Genomic DNA, 15,425 nt, shown 5'->3' on the forward strand with positions numbered 1-15,425 from the left:
TCATGACAAGAAGCATATATCAATTTAGCTAAAGTTTTTCCACATTAAGCTGCAAGTCTGAAAGAGCTATCAACAGCATGTTCCTTTCTGGAACTTTAGTCAAACAAATTAGTGAAAATATAAACCAGAAAAATAACCCATAAAAGAAGATTGAAGAGTTGAAAAATCAAACACTAGACAACAAAATACCTCTGTTGTGCATTGGCATGTGCACATGCACACCAATATGCACGTTTCTATTCTTGCATGCATGCAAGTCTAGGTTCATGAAAATCCGCCCCCCCCCCTCTCTCTCTCTCTCTCTCTCTATATATATATATATATATATATATATATATATATATATATATATATAGTGGCACTTCCAGTACAACTACAGAAAAGAGCAAAACTCAGAAAAAAATTGCCCTATATTAAACGGAAGTATCAAAGATTCATATTTGTGCTCAAACACCACATCATTGATATCAATTAAGAAAGGCACAAAAGTTTTAGGAAATAATCTGAAATAAAAGTAAAAATTTTCTTGTGCTGCAAAATCAGTCTTTCAACCATTTCAAACATCAATCAACATATTCTAGGTGGTTGAAATAAGAAGCCATGTGAAAGTTATTACTATAAGAGAACTGGAATATGGCAAACCAAGTATCAGTGTAAACCTGTCATGCAGTCCACTGATTGCTTTTAGGGAAAAGGCAATTCTAACATCAGACCAATTTTTAGAAAAAACTATCCTGTTATGCTGTATCAAATAGAAGTTACAAGCTTGAAATCCAATAAAGCACACAAGTTGAGGAAGATGCAGGCTGCAACTATAAATATACTCTCAAAACAGAATAAAACATGTTAAATGCATAAAGTATCCCTATTGATGGATAATATGCAACATGGAGTTCTTAAAGGATAAACAACTAGCAGCACTATGATATATGACATAAACAAAATCAGTGTACCTTCGTCTTAGTTTCACAGCGAACATCCAGTTGTTGCAACCTAAGGGTGAGAGTTCCAGAAAGCTGACTACCAAGAAACCAAGGCAGGCAATGGCATCCTGGCCCTAGTACCTCATCAAACTTTCCAAATCTCTCCTTGATGGCAACACTTGATTGCTTCACTTGTACACAGCAACAAAGATAATTTCCCATGGTTTACTTTCTGTAAAGAAACATATTAAAACCATGGAATGTTAGAAAAAGCACACTGAGATACAAGTTTAGAAGTCTTCAAAGATATATCTCCTATTTCAGCATCATAAAATATTAAAATGATCATAATTACCATATCTAGCTACATCAAATAATTGAGAACAGCACAGCACCGTAAAAGATGGTTCTACAAATTCTAGAATCACTTATATGTGTGATAGAAAATCACAAGTTAAAAAAATCTCCAGAAGTGAACTCTAATGAACAAGATACAACTTTAGATTAGTTGCAGAAAAAAATACTCTAAGCTCTATGTAATAGTAAGAGTTCCAAGTAAATTTAAGGTAGTGATTTAGTTTTTGTTTTTGGCAACAATCTTATGCCAGAATACGAAGTTTCTTCGTTAGCAATATGTTTGCTCACTTAAGCCATGACCTATTGATTCAACCTTTTGATTTCTTACCAGTAGGCACCTCCTGATCAAATGATCAACTATCTTAATGTCATCATGAAATGAAATATCAAACTAATAGAAAATCAATTCTTAGACTTGTCTAACCAAGGGTTTCTGGTTCGAATCCCACGGGAGTTATCCCGCAGTTTACCTATCAAAGAAAGGAAAACAAATTCTTCATGCAGAAAAGTCTAAATCTAATACTGGCAACATATTTAGTCATGTTTCATAGTCCAGAAACATGTGTACAAAATAAAGTAATAAATACATTATATGTATATCTGTTTTAAGATACGAAAACAGAAAAAATAAAAAAATTACAGTTACTAAATATAATTATCATAGCCCATGACCAACTCCACATTCATATAGAAACTTTGAAAAAGTAACCATGAAAATTAGAAAGATACAAGTTTGACATATGTGTGGGGAATTGGGCTCTTCATTGAATGGAAACCATGGCTAATGAACTCGATACATTCAATAAAGAACAACAAAATTACACATTCCCCTGCATTTAGCAGCAGGAACATATAGAGCCTGAGAAACTTCAAGGACAAGATATGGGCCCAAGAAAGGTTCGAGAAGGAAACTTCTTTATCGGCATATCCTGTGCGCTTGTGAGCTATCAATCTATGGTGGGTAATGCACCTATTCTAATTTCATTGCTAACCAAGTGAACTTGACCTAAAACAAAGATGATTAAACATTTGAGACATTGGCTGTCTTCATAACACAAGTAGGCCAAGTAAACATCACTAGTCAAGTTCATGCATACCAAACAAAAAGGTTCTATTGAAAAAGTCAAAGAATCAAACATATCTCAACCTTGAGCAATTTTAATTACGAACATTTGATTGACATCCATTGCTATAGGCCTGAAAATTAATGCAAAAACTTCTCATTTGCACTAGTATGCTACATATAATTATAATAGACACCCATCCCACTAACAACGATCTTTCAGCAACCACATAGGCACAAGATAAATCCAATCAAATTCCACATTCTCAGGCCACCTAGAAACCTTCCATGGAACACAAGAGGCAAATTCAGATAGTTCAATATTGGGAAAATACCTCAGCGTGGAGTTCTTGGAATCTTAAACCGCGTCCCCTGCTTGGAGATAGGCAACCTCCCCCTTTGCTTGGTTGACAGGTAGCCTCTCTCTCTCCAAGCAATTCATTAGCAAGTTCTGAAGCCTATATAAGCAATGCATTTGGAAGTAAACGCCTATAAAAATCTAAGTGGATATGCATGGCAACAATGAGCTGGAACATGCTGAAAGTTATCTCTCATATAAATTTCAAGATCAGATATTTGTAATAAACTAAGAGTTAGTCTGTCCCTGAAATCAGACTTGTAACAAGGCAACGTGAACAGTAGAGAAGAAAATTATTGAAAGTGATATAAAATAATTAATTAAAGGCAATGCCATCCCCATTCCCCACAAGTTGGCCAATAGCAACCCTCAATTCCTCAGAACCGCTAAACCGGCCTTAGACTCTCCAAATTGACCAATAACCCATTTCTAAACCGAATTTCAAAACAAATATACCTTCCTTCCCATTCTTCTTTGGGTAAATTGAAGAAGACATTAAAAAAATAAAAGTTTCAAATGATGCATTAAAGAAAAGCATAGGGCATTAAAAAAACCATAGGATAGCTTACAATTTAGCTCTAAAGTTATCTCATCCTCTTAAAAGATTGGAAAAAAAGAATTAGAAAAAACCCAAGTGGGTTTCCATTGCTTCTTCACAAATCAAACCAGAACAAAGAAAGAAAGAAAAGTTGAACAAAAACAAAGTTGACATCACAAAAATTCTCCTCAAATTACGATGGGTTGCTGAAAAACTAAGCAAAAACTGCTTGACATTACTATCAATCTCTTTAAGAAACTTCCTTGCATACGGTAAGATAATTGACAAAAATCGATACGCATCCACCATCCCAAGAAGAAACCCAACAAACCAAGTTGGGTCACTGTTGATTTCAGCAGGTAATCTAGAAGAACAAAAAAAAAAAAAACAAGACTAACCTTCAGGAAGGACAAAGTAGGCAGCTCAAAAACCAAGAAGTTCCACCCAATAATTTCTACCTCTTTGTTAAGCTTTACATAACTAGAGATTTTAAATAAACAAGGGAGAGAAAATATCTCCTACCTCTATCTTGCTATGCTCTACATGTAGAAAGCTCTTTCTTTTCGCATCACAATCCATATGCCTCCTAGTTTGCGTCCTGGTTTACATCAAATCTGTGGGTGGTTGGAGTCCGACAAACATAATTAATTTAATTACCCCCTTCACTTTTGTACTGTTTAAAAATGCCAGTTGGTGGTGAAGGAATCAGTGATGAGTGGATCAGTTTTTGCTTTCTATGGAAATCTGTTGAAAAGATCAGGTGCAACATGATTGCACAAATATTTGTGCATTAAGCACTGATCGCCCTCCGTCTTGGGCACAGGCCCGTCAAGTATGGGGCCAAGACTTGATGGATGGCGATCGGATACCTAATGCACAAATTTTGTGCAATCATATTGCACCCGATCCTCTCTATTAACATTGAGGCCTCTTTGTTTCATGCAGCTACTGAACTGGCAATCCTGATGTAATATTCTTTCATCATTAATGAGTCGGATCGGTTCTAAGCATTATTAAGTCTGACTTAATCGGGCATCGGGCTGGTCCTAATTGAATTTAGGATGAGGGATAAAACCAAACTTAGATCCGACTAGCTTAAATACCGGTATTTACACTTAATTGGCATGGGTTTTTAGTCAGATTCATGTTTTGGCTTTGAATGCAAAGCTTTGTATCAAACCCAGAACTGATTATTAATGGGATCGAAAATTTAGCTGTCAAGGGTATCGGATTGCACCTGAACCATGAACATCTTTACATGATAAAACAAACATCAAATCATCATGGTAGGAAAATGTCATTTTCACAAGTGGGTCCTAGTCTTTTTCACCGCATACTACTTTTTATAAGTCTCTCAGCGAAAGTTTTCTTAGGAAAAGGCTAAGCTGGCAAGATTTTTTTTTTAAAAATCTATTTTTTATACGTCTCTCAGTGGAAGTTTTCTTATGAAAAAGGCTAAGCTGGCAAGATTTTTTTCTAAAAATCTGTACTCTATGCACACGAAAAGCCTTTCCTTTACAGAGAGTGAAACAAACGAAGCCTCACTTGTCAAGGACCGAAAGCACCTTCCTCCAAAGAACAAGTTGAATTTTTTCCCCTATGCTTTTATGAATTGGTTAAAAGGATCGGTAGGGCCTGTTTGTTTTTCAACACTTTTTCATGGGAAAAGCCCGCACTGACAAGAAACGAACACCAGACCAAAGGGAGGTCGACTTCAGCTTTTTCCCACCATGGTTTCATCAGATCCAGTTCTGAATGGGGTCTAATATTTTGATCCAGAAACTATTAAGAGTCGGGTTCAGATTTTGGATATGCTATTTATTTCAGACTCATATGGGGCCATGGTTTGGGTGTACATCAGGAACGGGTCAGTCTGTTTCGGGTGTCAATTGTAAAACTGCACCACGTCTAACGCTTTTGTTAAAATTTGAAACATGTCGGGTATGTTTGCAATGTCCTGTGATTCTTGGATTTAGGGATGGTGTTGGACCGGGGGGAAATGGGCCCCGCCCCGCCTCACCCTGTTTGAACCGAGGATGAAGGATATGAAACAGAGATGGAGGCGGGGATGAAGGTTAAAATCAAAACCTGTGGACTTACACTTTCCCCCACCCCGATCCCCACCTTGTCTTGCCCCGCTCTGTTCCCAATCCTTCTAAGGGATGGCAATGGACCGACGGAGCCTCGTCCCACCTCACCCCTGTTTGGACCGGGGATGAAGGACATGAAACGGGGATGGAGGGGGTGAAGGTTAAAATCCAAACCCGTGCGGAGATGGAGGCAGGGATTTTGAGATGGGGCGAGGGTGGAGACCTTGTCCCCCGCTCCGGCCCCGGTCCATTGCCATCCCTACTTGGATTATGTGATTGTAAATCACAATCACCATACTTTCACAATCACTGCTACTTTCTCACCTGCCAAAGCAAATATGATGTTCAATTTTACTTAGCTTGGGTAAAAATTTCAGGCTTTATTTAATTCGGGCGCGAACTAGGTAGGTTAGCCATTTGGGTTGACTAAATGTAGGTAAGAGGATTGAACTTTTGTAGGAAACCCCTTAAGGGTATCAAGAGTTGAATATAGATATTGCAAAGAACATTCACAAGTCATCTGATAGGGATGACTTGTGAATGTTACCAAGCTGAAGGGGACATCTCCAGTTTCAAACTCATGGGTGCATGTATCACGCCACCAGGCTGAAGCTGGGGGGAGCAGATCAGGTCATGCTGAACTGAACATGAGCGTTTTTGCTCATGCGGATATCGTGGCCGTCTGTTTGCATTTTGGATGAATGCCACGTGGTTTTGTTGACTTTTAAACTTTTTAAAATGCAAATCGGACGGCCATGATGTCAGCATGAGAAAAAACACTCATGTTCAGCATGACCTGATCCGCTTCCGAAGCTGGGTATACTCGGTAATGGACAAGGATGGTATGGGGTTTTTACATACATCATCCAAAGGAAAAAAAAGATACAGCTAATTTTGATTAGCCAACTTTATAAGATGAAAAATATCTGAACATTCATAGGGTTTGACACAACTTCATTCTTGGCTTTTTCTGCGAGTCCTTAGCAGTTTGGGTGGTTATGGGTTCAGGTATAAATCAGTTCGGGTGCAAATAACTTCGGATCCGAGTTTGGTTTGTGTTTGTGTCGATTTGGGTGTGTGTCATAAGGAAGCGATTGCATTGGGGATATCGATGAATCGGGTACAAGCAGGTTCCATTTTAACTTTTCATACCCGAGTCATTGACCGCCCCGTTTGAAGTCTTGGACCCAACTTGACTCACGTTTACTAAATTAGGGTTGGGTTAGACTTGATCAATTTGGTTCATCTGTTTGGATCGGGTTTGGCTGACTAACTTCCACCTTAGTATCACCAGTTCAGATTAATAGCAGATTTGATTTAGATCCACTTGAATAGATGGAGCAGAAAGATGAATGAATCAAAGGGTGACCAAACTTATATTAGAATGTTTTCTTTCATACTCTCACATCCTAGCCCACAAGACTCCAACTCCTCTGATAGGGCGGCCTCTAGTACAGCTGAGGTAACGGTTGAAGATATCTAAAAAAGAAACAAAGAATAAAGCCCACGTGACAAAGGAGTCGAGGTGACAAAGACAAGGCATCGAATGAGAAGACACCCACCTGTAACAATGCATTTATGACAAGATAACAGACCAACCTGAAAAGTCATTGAGTGGGTCTATTGGCCTTATCCGAAGGCTGTACAACCGCAATCATGAATATCACATATCATGGAGATATTATCTTCTGCGATTACACTACACAAATGCATATCATGGAGATATTTATCTCCTTTATCTCTTTTCTGTTTTGTTGTTGTACTTTTTTTTTTCTTGTAACATCTTAAATACCACGATCTTTCATTGAATCAAATACAACAGTTTTCAGAATTATCTCTTGCTTCACTTGGTATTAGAGCTGTAAGGGCGATCCCGTTTTCATCATTCTACCATGGCCAATCAAGCTCAAGCAGCACATCATGTTTACGATGCTTGTCAAGATTCATCCTCCGAAACATGAGTTGATGTCTTATCGCCATATTTGTTGCATCACCTCAATAATTCGAGAACCGTGCTTGTTACATCGATGCTTACGGGTGATAATTACTCAACTTGACGACGTGCTATGCGGATGACCTTGAGTGCTAAAAACAAATTTGTGTTCGACGATGGTTCTCTCCCAAAGCCAACAAGTTCATCCAACGATTTTCAATCTTGGTGTCGATGCAATGACATGATTCTGTCTTGGCTTCTAAATGTCCTTTCTAAATACATCGTCAATAGTGTCATCTATGCATACACAACTTTGGATATTTAGGACGATTTAGAAGAACAATTATCTCAAAGAATTACCACTCAAATTTATCAATTGAAGAAGCTGATTTTCGATCACCATTGGGAGCGAAATTCACTCGCGACCTATTTCACCACCTTCAAAACACTTTGGGATGAACTCAATTCACATTCCTCTCTTCCCACATGCACGTGTGGCGCATTCAAAGACTTCAATGTATGTCTTGAGCGAGAGAAAGTATTTCAATTTCTTGTGGGGATGAATGAAATATTTGTTGCGATTTGAAACCATATTTTGACTATAGAACCCATTCCAAATATCAACAAAGTATATTCCATGATTCTTCAAGAAGAAACACAACGACTCCTCATGCCTCTTAGTGGTGTAACTACTGATAATTTAGCACTTTCAGCTAAGTTCTATCAATCTCGTCAGACTACTAGTGATTTTCTACCAATAATAATAAGCCCTATGCCAAATATGATAATTATGGGCTATTCTGACATGTCAAAAGTCGTTGCTATTCACTTCATGGCTATCCACCACATCATCCAACTCTAACACAAAACATTCAGATCATGAATCGGCCAACACAGCTTCTCAATAGAAGTTTATGCTCACTCTTGATGTCCCTGAATCCAAATCCCACTTTATTCTTTTAGAGCTCATGGAAAATCAACACAGACAACTTGTTTCTTGGCTTAATGATGATGTCAAACCCACCTCTGCCAACTTGGCAGGTAACTCATCATTATATTTACTTTTTCCTTGGGTCATTGACACAGGATGCTCTCATCACATGACACCACATGTTCATCTTCTTTCCAATGTTATTGTTCTACCTAAACCACATCCCATTAGTCTCCCTAATAGTGAAAGAATTCTTTCTACTCATATGAGAAATGTTAAATTGATTCTTCTCTTATTCTTATTGATGTTTTATACGTTTCAAACTTTTACTATAATCTTCTGTTCCTTGTATTGCTACTTTCTTTTCTTCCTTTCGTCTCTTTCAGGACTCTTTAAAAATGACGGTGATTGGAGCGAGTAAACTATGTGATGACCTTTATCATCTCATCATTTACAACACTCATCATGCTTTGATAGTTTCAACATCAAATAAAGGCGTTTTTTGGCATATGCGATTGGGTCATCCCTCACGTGACCATATTTCTTTATTAAATAAATCTGTTTTAGATCTTGTTTTTTATTATAACCATGTTTGTGATGTTTGTCATCATGCTAAGCAAACATGGCTTCCACTTCCAACTAGTTTAAGTCGACAAGCTTACCCCTTTGATCTTATCCATTGCGATATTTGGGGCCCTTACAATACTCCATCTTATTCAGGTGCCAATTTTTTTTTTACCATTGTCGATGATTTTTCTCGTTGCACTTGGATTTTTGTAATGAGATACAAATATGAAACACTTTATTGCATTCAACGCTTTTTGTGTCTTAGTTCACGATTTTTTTCAATCTTTAATTAAAAGTATCCCTAGTGATCCAGGCATTGAATTTACTTCTCGTTGCTTTCAAATTTTTCTTCATCAAAATGATATTGATCATCAAAAACTCTGCGTCAGAATGCCCCAACAAAATGGGCATGTTAAATGTAAGCACCGACACCGATTAGAAGTGGCTAGGGAATTATGCTTCCAATCTCATCTTTCGACATCATTTTGGGGAGAGTGTATTTTCACCTCCACTTACTTGATCAATCGCCTTCCCGCTAAAATTTTGAACAACAAAACACCCTATGAATTACTTTTTGTAAACAAACCTCAGTAGCATCATTGACGAGTGTTTGGTTGCCTATGTTTTGCTAAAATTCCCAATGTACATCAAAATAAATTCTCCTCTCGACCAAGGCAGGTGTGTATTTGTTGGCTATCCATTTGACCAAAAAGGATATAAACACTTTTATCTTGAGAACAAACAATTATTTACTAGTTACGACGTAATATTTTATGAACAAGTTTTTTCTTTCCAAAATCACTTTGAAAAAGATGACATATACGTCGTAATGCCTCTCCCATTACTTGATACTGATGATGATTCAGATCCATTCCTCAATCAAATACCCAATACACCACCATCCAATGAAACGGATCCATCCAATTCACAACCCAATTCCACCACAATCCAACCCGTTACACAAGTACGTCGTTCCCAATGACTTAAATCCACATCATCTTATGTTAAAAATTACATATGTTCGACTCTCACACCTGAATCACATAGTCTACCGTTGTCTCCAAAATCCGCTACTTCCAAGTGTTGATACCCCATTGGAGATTTTTATTCATATCCTCCATCCCATGTTGCTTTTCTCTCATCTCTTCTTTCCAATAAAGAGACTAGACATTTTGGCGAGGCAGTGAAACATCCGCATTGGTGCGAGGCAATGTCAAGTGAAATCCGTGCTTTGGAAGATAACCACACATGGTCTATCGTTACCTTACCTCATGACAAACACCCTATTAACTGTCGTTGGGTGTATAAGGTTAAACATCGAGCAGATGGATCCATTGAGCGCTACAAAGCGCGACTTGTGGCAAAAGGGTATACACAAATTGAAGGGTTCGACTATCATGACACATTTACTCCAGTAGCAAAACTAACCACTGTTCGATGCTTAATTTCTTTAGTAACTATGAAAGGTTGGTTCCTCTATCAGCTTGATGTAAGCAATGCATTCCTACATGACAATTTGCATGAGGAGGTCTACATGCGATTTTCTCCTAGTTTTTGAGTTAAATGGGAGAATAAAGTATGTCAACTTCATAAATCTATTTATGGATTGAAGCAATCCTCACAAAACTGGTACATGAAACTTAATTCTTCTCTTAAGGATGCTCAATTCATTCAATCACGACTTGATTACACTTTATTTACACAGCGAACAGTTTCATCCTCATTTTAATATATGTTGGCGATATTATTATCGCTAGCGATAATGACTTGAAGATTACCGAAATTAAGAACTTTCTTGGTACACGGTTTCACTTTAAAGACGTAGGTGAACTGAAGCATTTTTTTGGCATCGAGTTGACACGTGTCTCTTTTGGCATTTTTCTCAGTCAACAAAAATATATTTTGTCTGATGTTGTTCTTCTTGGGGCCAAGCTCATAGAATTTCCTATGGATCAGAAATGTCAACTTAGACCAGATGATGGAGATCCATTACGAGGTCCAACTCCATACCGTCAGTTTGTCGGGAGACTTATTTATTTAACTGTGACACTCAAATATTGTCTATCCAGTGCAACTATTAAGTCAATTTATGCAAGCCCCACAAACTTCATTTCAAGACGCAACCTTTAGAGTTCTTCGGTATTTGAAGTCCTTGCCAGATAAAGAGATTTTTATGCATTCATGCAATACTTTATAATTGTCGGCTTATTGTGATTCAGACTGGGCCACTTGGCCTACAACCCATCATCCAGTTACTGAATACCTCATTTTCCTGGGTTGGAATCCCATCTCATGGTGATCTAAAAAGCAAAATACAATATTCAGATCCTCTGCCGATTCTGAATATCAAGCTATGGCAATAGCTACTTGTGAGCTCATTTGGTTACGACTATTATTACAAGATCTTGGCTTCTCTCATTCACAACCAATGCAATTACATTGTTATAATCAATCAGCACTTCACGTCACTCCAAATCCTATTTTCGCTAACACTAAACACATTGAGGTGGATTGTCATTTTATTCATGAAAAATAACAAACAGAATCTCAAACCCATCACGTCTCTACCAAAACTCAGCTAGATGATGTGTTTACTAAGTCACTTACGAGGGACCAATTTCACGAACTTATTTTCAAGTTGGGCCTCATCCAACTGGCCACTCCAACTTGAGGGAGAGTATCATGGAGATCGCATATCATGAAAATATTACCTCTTTTCTTTTTTTGTTGTTGTACTTTTTTTTTTCTTTTTCCTTGTAATATCTTAAATACTGCATCTCTCTCATTGAATCAAATACAACAATTTTAGGAATTATCTCTTGCTTCACAGGGTCTCTATCGTATCATGTATCTATATAAATTAAATTGAATGGAAACACCCACACGTTGAGTTTGTGTGTGGCGTGACAAAGATCGTGGGCGTAGGTCCATTGATCAACAAATTGACAGGACATCACGAGTTTGAAACCCCATAGAAGGCATTCTTTGCCAAGGTCGAAGCTAACTATACTTTCCGGTAGGCAGAAGGGACCTTATAAAAAAAAAAAACCTCTAGTCTGTGCAAAGCGGACATCCAGCATAGGACATGGAGGCGGGGTCCTAGCATTGAAGTTTTATTATGCTGCCGACTCGTCTCACGACCAGGTCTTCATGCTGGGTGCAATTTCTTTGGGTTATAAACAAAAAAGAAAATCAAGCAGGGCCTTGTGTACTATTACTCATGGAAAATCATATAAAAATAGCCGGTGTCCTTGTGACATACACTATGGCACCAACAAACCGGGCTCAAGCACCCATTTTCCCAGTCAATCCCGGGTCGTCAAATGTCTCAGATGCATTCATGTATGCATTATCTGCTTAAACAAAAATGTGGCTCAAACATCCATTTGCATATGAATAGCAGTTTTCAATTTTGAAAAATTTACACAAATGAGTAGCAGTTTTCAAGTTTGAAAAATTTACATAAAAGAAGTTTACTTGATAAACGATATCAAAGACAGGCACCGAAAACCCCCCAGTTCACATGCAAAACTCAAAACAAAACCAGAGACAAAATAACCAATCACCAGTATGTCATCCATTTTACCTATACCTAGTTCAAGCGGTTATGATTCATATGGCACACAAGAAGATTCTGATGAAGGCTTTTACTGTGGAGTAGCCTGAAGCAACCCATTCCTGATCTGAGAAGCGATGTCGCCGACCGCACCAGGGCCGTGAGGGATGAAAACAGATGTTGACTTGGAGGATGCACCAATCTCCTTCATTGTATCGAAATACTGGGTGACCAACACCATATCCATCACGTCCTTGGCAGTCGTGCCAGGAACGTTAATGGAGAATGCAAGGACACTGTCCCTAAGACCATCAACGATCGCCTGCCGCTGACGGGCTATACCAAGCCCGGCCAAATACTTTGATTCAGCATCTCCCTCGGCACGCTTTATCTGCAATATCTTCTCTGCTTCCGCCTTGTCATTAGCAGCGGCCCTCAGTCTCACAGCTGCAAAATTTCACAGAACATATGCAAATTCAGAAATATATGCTACAAAATTGGATACAAGCCTAGTTATGATACCAAACTTCATCTGAGGACTCTCCACCAGCAACCCACATGTATGTAGTAGCAGAAAAATATGCAATCAAGTAGCAGTTGAAGCTCCACCAACAAAACATACTAGCAGATTAATCTTCAAAAACAGTGATTTGTGCAACAGACCACCTCTAATTCACACAATCTCCAGTGATATCATCATAAGAAGTGCTGTTGAGTTGAGATATTTGGAGCATAAGGTGATTAACTTTATGCATTTGTTGTGAACAATGGAGAAAAAGGTTGACTCGGATGACTTTGTTAAATCATCGCTCAACAGCCTATAAGGATACAATCACAATGAACTCTCTTTTGAGTGATCAGTCATCTCCATGATCTCATACAAGATGTTTCAGGCTTGTTCAATGATTAGGAAAACATTCTATCTAATGGTTAAGATGTAAATATGAAACGTTGGTATGAAAGAACATACCTGCGTTTATTTCATTCATTGCCCTCTTAACATGCTCATCCGGGTTGATATCGACAATGAGGGTCTGGACTATCTCATACCCATAGGCGGACATAGCCTACATTGATATGGTAAGAAAAAAAAGATGAAATTTAAACTACACTGTTGCCACCATGGCTCAAAAAATACACAAACAAATAGCCACATGAAAGCTTACCTTCTCAAGTTCATCTTCTACTGCTTTTGCTATCTCGTTCTTTTGTTCAAAAGCATCGTCCAAGTTCAACTTTGGAACATAAGCTCTAATGACTGCAACGAAGAAAAGAAAAGTCAAATTTGCTGTTCCATATTGTTCTGCTTTAATAATATCTCCCTTCCTCGATGTTAATTCTTGCCAGTATATTAAAAGCAAAATCACAATACGACATAAATCACTACACTAAGGAGCCAATGCCATTTCACATCACAAGTTCGTGTGGTCATTCAAAGTAATTGCATCTGTAGACTATTTCAGGTCCAAGTGCATGCATATATCATAAGTCATTCCTAATAGCATGAGTGTGCTAGTTTGTGCACATCTGCTCTACTAAGCAGGGACATCATCATAACGTATTGTCACAACGATTAAGATCCAAATGATGGTTGTGCATGCTTTATCGGAAACTGTTTAATAGTTCAACTGTTTAGGGCATCAAGATACTTCAAATATAATTTCAGCAAGCATCTAAGTTGGCCAGCAAAAAGAAGGATGAGAGAGTTTAAACAGGGCCAGATGCAAGTTTCACCTTTCTACAAAACATCAACACAAAGGCACACCAAAACCAATTGCCGACATACACTTAACCTTTATAAAATTGTGAAGAAACAAAAAAAGTTAGGGATCAAGTACTCTAAAATTGATAGTGGTAAGCTGCCGAAGAATCATATTTACACACTTGAATCTGAAGACATAATGCATTTTGAGTTTCGCATACCATCGAAAACATAAGCTTGGATCTGCCCACGCGTGTTGCTAAGCTTGTAAAACGCATCAGAAGCTTTATCTGCCAAGGCGCGATATTGAACAGATGCAACAACAGTAACAAACACATTATCCTGCAAAATAAAAGAAAAATTAGCTATTTGTGAGCTACTAGTAGAAGCTTTAGGAGTGTAACCGGATGGAGAACCTAATCCTTGATCTAACACCGCCCAAGAGAACCATTTTTTCAAGTAATTCAAGTTCACAGAAGGCCCAAAGGAATCATGGGTCCTATATATTAATCCAAAATGCCCAATTGTCGGCAATTATGTTATTGCTGGCTAGGACGGCAATGAATATTGGTTTTGAATTGGAGAAACTTTAGCTAAGTCAGTAGGTCCAATAGTAACTGAACCTGACTGGAGACCCTGAAAATCCGGAAGTCCTTAGTTTGAACAATAAAAATAAAGGATGACAGTCATGAGAAAAATAACAGTTTCCAACAATCATTAACAAAAGAAACCACAATGCAGAAAAGAAATCTAGATAATAAATTCATTAAGTATCAAAACCCTCGGTACACGGTCCTAATTCATCTGGACAGCCAGCCAATCTTCAAAATCTTCTAAATAAGTATTTAAACCATGTTTGTGACTACTACAATAAGCAGACTGTAGATGGATAAAATAAAAAAAGGACAAAAGGTGATATTAATATAAGTTGACAGAAAGTCGTGAACCTTGGTTTTTGTTTCACAATGAACATCAAGTTGTTGCACTCGCAAGGAAAGATGGCCTGCTACATGACTTCCCAAACACCAAGGAAGGAAGTGGCATCCTGGCTCAAGCACATCATCAAACTTTCCAAATGTCTCTTTAATAGCGACTGTTGACTGATCGACTTGAATGCAGCATAACGATTGCCCCATGATCTGCCTCCTATTGAAAACGAGTGATTATTCAACATAAAAAAAAACTGAACCACCATGCAGAAACAAGTGTACTATTTGACCTAGTCATCAAGAGGGAGAAAACTATACAGCACCAACTCCACCAAGTTTTACAATTTGGACGACTAGAATAGTCCATGAATATCATTTGTTAAGCTTTAAGGATATCTTTTGCACATAAAAATCATGTCATTGTATAAGACCAACTAGCTGTCAAATATGATTATGGCATACATCAGGCATCCAAGTA

General features: G+C 38.0%; 2 protein-coding genes across 3 annotated transcripts in view; both read right to left on the bottom strand.

Moving 5' to 3' along the window:
• The window catches only part of LOC149833734 (hypersensitive-induced reaction 1 protein-like), a 32,859-nt gene extending 29,041 nt beyond the window's left edge, over positions 1-3,818 (bottom strand). The window contains exons 1-3 of one of the 2 annotated variants that reach the window (XM_090010983.1): positions 3,762-3,818; positions 2,679-2,801; positions 954-1,155 (exon numbers count right to left, since the gene is read on the bottom strand). In XM_090010983.1, coding sequence (XP_089867109.1) covers positions 954-1,145 — 192 coding nt within the window. In that variant the 5' untranslated portion in view covers positions 1,146-1,155; positions 2,679-2,801; positions 3,762-3,818. Of the gene's footprint in view, positions 1-953; positions 1,156-2,678; positions 2,802-3,637; positions 3,735-3,761 lie in introns of those variants that run through there. The other variant, XM_090010984.1, reaches the window with a different exon arrangement.
• Positions 3,819-12,130: 8,312 nt separating this feature from the next.
• Positions 12,131-15,154, bottom strand: LOC149833736 (hypersensitive-induced response protein 1-like). The gene is made up of 5 exons (XM_090009834.1): positions 14,966-15,154; positions 14,240-14,360; positions 13,483-13,574; positions 13,287-13,383; positions 12,131-12,763 (listed from the first exon to the last, which is right to left on the bottom strand). Exons 1-5 carry the CDS (start codon positions 15,152-15,154, stop codon positions 12,408-12,410), a joined length of 855 nt encoding a protein of 284 aa, XP_089865960.1. The 3' UTR covers positions 12,131-12,407.
• Between the last annotated feature and the right edge of the window lie 271 nt (positions 15,155-15,425).

This window comes from Nuphar pumila, chromosome 6 (assembly GCF_984573655.1).
Source record: "Nuphar pumila chromosome 6, dmNupPumi1.hap1.1, whole genome shotgun sequence".
Taxonomy (NCBI): Eukaryota; Viridiplantae; Streptophyta; class Magnoliopsida; order Nymphaeales; family Nymphaeaceae; genus Nuphar; species Nuphar pumila.

Bases quoted from the DNA above. Each gene is read 5' to 3' on its own strand.
- LOC149833736 (XM_090009834.1), bottom strand. From the start codon at position 15,154: ATGGGGCAATCGTTATGCTGCATTCAAGTCGATCAGTCAACAGTCGCT. The intron at 13,384-13,482 runs GTAAGCTTTCAT...ATATCAATGTAG, and splicing joins TAGAAGATGAACTTGAGAAG to GCTATGTCCGCCTATGGGTA. The intron at 12,764-13,286 runs GTATGTTCTTTC...GAAATTTTGCAG, and splicing joins AATGAATGAAATAAACGCAG to CTGTGAGACTGAGGGCCGCT.